This window comes from Borostomias antarcticus (assembly GCF_949987555.1).
Source record: "Borostomias antarcticus genome assembly, chromosome: 11".
Taxonomy (NCBI): domain Eukaryota; kingdom Metazoa; phylum Chordata; class Actinopteri; order Stomiiformes; family Stomiidae; genus Borostomias; species Borostomias antarcticus.
The window spans coordinates 26,447,757-26,452,756 of NC_140244.1; the positions used below are offsets into that span (position 1 = coordinate 26,447,757).

A 5,000-nucleotide genomic window follows, 5' to 3' on the forward strand; every position below is an offset into this window, starting at 1 on the left:
ACATTATATCCTGAACGAATGGATATATAATATTCTTCAACTAAGCTCTACATTGGAATTACTTCTCTTTTAGCATTTCAATCCCCCAGCTGGAATGATGTTGGACAAACGCATTGTTGTTGACCTGCACTTGGATCAAGATGTCAAAGGAAAAAGCGGTAAGACTGATAAGAGTTAAATGAGGATATCTAACCGTGCTGTTAATGTGAACACTGTAGCTGCTTATAAAACGTGTGTCGTGAGAAATGTTCTTAGATCTAAGATAAGATATACAGTTTTAGGCGTCGTTTGCTTTCAAGACATCACATCATGTGAATTGACCAGGGGCCATGAAGCTCCCGAGGTTGTTACCACAACAAACACAGCCAGGCACTCAGCTCCTGCACAGTACACTTTATTTCAGCAAAGAGAATTCATAATCATTGGTTGGTATAATTACAATGTTTTACTGTTCGTATAATAACATGTATTTTGTCTGATATTTTAGGTAAAGAGGATTTTGAGAAGCAGTATAAGTTTGGAGCGCTTCTTGGCAGTGGTGGATTTGGGTCGGTCTTTGCTGGACAGCGTCTCTCAGATGGCCTCCAGGTAATTTAAAACAGTTTTACTTGGAAGTACAGAAAGGTTCTTTATCAGAAACAAACTTGGAGAAAAAATCATGAGACTAATTACTCTTTTTTTTTTATTAGGTGGCCATAAAACAAGTGTCAAGAGACAGAGTTCAACAGTGGACACGATTGGTAAGTGTAAAAGCGTATTCGTTTTGTTAACTGTTGTGGTTTTCACACCTGACTCATGGTATCTGTGGAATTCAGGGTGGAAAGTATAGACATTTGCGCCCCCTACTGGGAACAGACGGGACTTACAGCCGGTTGAGACCTGTGCCCTTTTATAGATCGCGTGACGTAGTTGTGTGGACATAAGTGGAAATGACACATTCGGTTTTTTCCACCAAATAAAAATAGATTCAGAGAATTTATCAGCGGTATTTCCCCTGTCTGTGTGTGGCTGAGTGGTTAGGTTGAACAAAGTACCGTAAATCATTATTTAATATTTCTTTGGAATAGGGAACATGGAAAGCCCGACCTGGAAACACAGACACAGACAAAAATAAATAGAAGCCTATGTTAGTGTTCTACTTCTCTGACCGACAGACCCACATGTATAAAACGTCTTGTCCTTTTTCACAGTACCATACTAACATCTCTCTCCCTTCCTCACAGCCTGGCGCCGAGGCGACCGTGGTTCCCATGGAGATCGCCCTGCTGCTGCGTCTGGGCGGGGGCCCCGGGGGGGCGTCTGGGGGCCCGGGGGGCCACCGGGGGGTGATCCGGATGCTGGACTGGTTCGAGGTGCCGGGTCAGGGCTTCCTCATGGTGTTCGAGAGGCCGCAGCCGTGCCAGGACCTGTTTGATTTCATCACAGAGAGGGGCTCCCTGGAGGAATCGCTCTCACGGAGGTGTGTAGGAGGGGCGTCTGTGAGGGTGCGCTGGGGGGGGGGGGGCGGGGGCCCCCTGCTGGGGGAGGGAGGGTGAGAGGAGGTGGCTGAGATGAGTTTGGGGGAGTGCTGGGAGACTAGTGTAGCAACGGGTCGTTTGGGATAACGCAACTGTGTGAGGCTATAGTTTACAATTACAACATTTTACAATTTGGTCATTTCGCAGATGCTTATACCCAAAGTGATTTATGTTTTGAGCTAGTTTTGGGGTTTAGCACCTTGCTCAAGGGCGCAGGTAGGGAGTGATTGATGGGCTACCTACCGCCCAGATCAGACTACAGGTCAGAGGCCTATGTGTCGTTTGACATCGCCCACTCCGACCCTCCATGGTTGGGGTGGCTGTTCTAGCCAATCAAGAGAAGAGTTGAAATGTGTTGAGGTTCTGTCCGATGCCTGACCTGTCGTCGTTGGTTCTGCCAGGTTCCTGCGTCAGATCGTGGAGGCCCTGCAGTTCTGCCAGACCCAGGGCATCGTCCACAGGGACATCAAGGACGAGAACATCCTGGTGGACACGCGCACCGGGGACGTCAAGATCATAGACTTCGGCTCCGGGGCGCTGCTCAAGGACTCGGCATACACAGACTTTGAAGGTGATTGTGGAGCCTGGTGTAACTTTATAGGCTCTGTCTCAGTCTAGGACAGAGACACAGACTAGCCCTAGTCTAGGACTAAAAGGCCCTTCCACTGACAAATCTCCCTGGACCTCTTTTTAGGTCTAGAAAATATGTGGGTTGTTCTGAGCTGTATTGTATCCTGTCATCACTAGGGGGTATATCAGACTAGGATATAGGTATAACCGTATATAATAACCTTTTCTATAACATGTTTTTAACCTGTTATGCCGTCCCTCTCTCTCTGCCCAGGCACCAGAGTGTACAGTCCTCCAGAGTGGGTGGTCCAGCAGTGCTACCACGCCGGACCCCTCACCGTCTGGTCGCTTGGCGTGCTGCTTTTCGACATGGCGTGCGGCGACATCCCGTTCGAGAGCGACCGCGAGATCGCCCGGGCCACGCCCAGCTTCACCAAACGCATCTCCAAAGGTGCGCCTCGGGAAAACCGCTCGCCAGACACAGAGCATAAGGCTCAGTCGCATTATAAAATCTAGTGTACTCTTAAGTATAGTGTACTCTTTTTGCAATGCTTCACTAGCAATCGACAGTGCACATCACGCGGCCACTCCAAAACGTCAACGTCCGTCAAGTTCCCCAAAATAGAAACGTGTCTTATTCAGCTTGTTCTCGGAGTAGTTCTGCACCATTTACTAACCGTTCTCCTCCTCCTCCTGCAGAATGCCAGTCTCTGATTCGCTGGTGCTTGGAGTACAACCCCAAGGATCGCCCCAGTCTGGAGCAGATCCTCCAGCACCCCTGGATGGAGCCGGAGGAGGAGAGGCGAGAGGCGGGAGATCTCTCCGGGGAGCACAGCTCCTTACCCAGCCAGTCCAGCATCTGAGACGAGGGGCGCCGAGCAAAAGACCGCTTCAGCAAAAACTTCACGTGCCTCCCTGTCCGTAGTTCACACAGCTCTGGGGTTCGAGAGAGCGAGCGCACTGTTCTCTACGTATCCAGCCTTCCCTGAAAACCAGACATTTATTGTTTTGCAGTCTTTTATTATGGTTTTAATTTATTTGAAAGGTGTCCATGGTTAGTGGAAAAAAGGTGGACTGTCTCTGTATACATGGACTTGAAACTGTACACCACTCAGAAACTAAATTATTGGAGCAGAACATCACAAAGGATCTTTTCAAGTGTTAAGAACAGCACATTTTGTACTAGTAACAATAATAGGAGAAATATATATATTTTGTACTTTTTTGTTAACTTATGGATATTTATTCCAAGTACTATTTATTTTAAAAAGCATTTTTCAGGGGAGGACCCTTGACAGTATCTGTTCTACTGAAGGTTGAATGTTGAAGTTTCTGAAAACACCTGTGTTCGTTCGTAAGACTGACAGAGACCTTATTACGGTGATCTGATTTAGATCACTCTTTGTTTTCTCAGAAGAATGACCTGGTTTTACAGGTCAGAGACCTACCTACTTACCTAGCTACCTGCCTACCTCCTCATTTTAGAGGAGCTGAGGACTATTCGATGGCACCTGTTACCTAAAGGAAAATTCCAGAGCACTATGCACCTGCTGGTTCACCCAGCTCCACACAGAGAGATTGTCCTCACGCCCTGAGCTTGGGGACATGAGACTAGCAACATTCCTCCCACTCTGGCTCACCTCACCACTGGCCTGCTTAACCACATGTATTTCACACTGCTCTCCCCACCCAAGAATGTTTTGTAAATATGTGTATATTTGTTTGTTGTTAATTTAAAGAGAGTTAGCTGTTGACGGCCTATTGTGTGTCAGTGACTCAGAGCCATGTCTCTGTTTTACAATGTTGGACCTGGATGGTTTTATTGATGTATTTGTGTTGTTGTGTGTTGTTGTTGGCGGGGATCTCTGAGGTGATGGCTGTTACTTTAGTAGTGAGGTGTCGTGTTACAAAGTGCCTCCATCTAAAACCGTAGCCCTTAAACGCTGTGGCCAAAACATGACCAAACACTCAACATTGTTCAGTGTTTCAACCCAACGTTGAAATCTTGAAGAAAAGACACGAGTATGATGCCATTTTGTCATCTTGATAATCTTGATTAATACTGGGGTTTTACATTACAGTTCTAATTGTTGTTTAGATACTTGAGTATTTGTTGGTTTGCTCAGTGGCAGTTGTTACTGATAAGTTATTTATATTAAATGAGAATCTGTGGATCTAAAATCATTCTAATGAGTGATTCTACTACCATGTAAATAAACATTCAAGTTTTTCCAATTCTATTTGTTGTCGTGTGATTTTAAATCATTCTATTTCAGTCACCCGGTGTCATTGAGAGATGGCACGATGAGACGACGATAAGATGAACTAGGTGAGGTGTTGTTGATAAACATCAGTTCACACAGACAATAGTAGGCTACATACACACACACACACAAATGTGCACCGTATTAGGTGACAGGACAAGAGAACCATACAGTAGTTGGGTGTAGATCAGTGTCCAAATGAGACACAGGCACTTAGATGGGTGTGTTCACTGTGAAGTTGAAACATACTGGGATCACATTAAATGGCCAAACCATTAAATAAAAGTTAACATGAACATTGGACCCACAAAGGAGATACCCTGACCCTACAGAGTCCTCGAATCCAACTCGAATCAAAGAATGTATAAAACATTGATGCCTGGGGAGATGAACCAGCTCATAAATCCCACTAGATGGCGCTCGTCTGCCCCTCAAGGGGGGAAGGAACCTGAACCCGAGCAGTCAGCCAATAGGATTCCTCCTAGCCAGAACAAGGAAGCGATTGTGAGGGTAACTAGTGAGCTAGCTAGCCTAGCCAACCTCTCCAGCATACAAACACAAGACCAATGTGTCCTCGAAACGGACTGGGCTGGACTCGTGTGACCGTGGAAGGGGCTGGAGTTTGATGTGGATAGATAGAGAGCTGACT

At 46.2% G+C, this 5,000-nt stretch overlaps 2 protein-coding genes across 2 annotated transcripts in view; both read left to right on the forward strand.

The window, feature by feature from the left end:
• Nucleotides 1-97: 97 nt before the first annotated feature.
• Nucleotides 98-2,950, forward strand: pim2 (Pim-2 proto-oncogene, serine/threonine kinase; the record flags this gene model as incomplete). The annotated part of the gene is made up of 7 exons (XM_084446221.1): nt 98-158; nt 488-588; nt 690-740; nt 1,224-1,459; nt 1,919-2,088; nt 2,362-2,538; nt 2,787-2,950. 7 exons carry the CDS (start codon nt 98-100, stop codon nt 2,948-2,950), a joined length of 960 nt encoding a protein of 319 aa, XP_084302347.1.
• A 1,946-nt stretch (nt 2,951-4,896) lies between these two features.
• Nucleotides 4,897-5,000, forward strand: part of slc35a2 (solute carrier family 35 member 2) — a 9,634-nt gene continuing 9,530 nt past the window's right edge. The window contains exon 1 of the mRNA XM_084446358.1: nt 4,897-5,000. This exon is cut by the window's right edge and continues 128 nt beyond it. The gene's annotated coding sequence lies outside the window, so the exon portion shown is untranslated.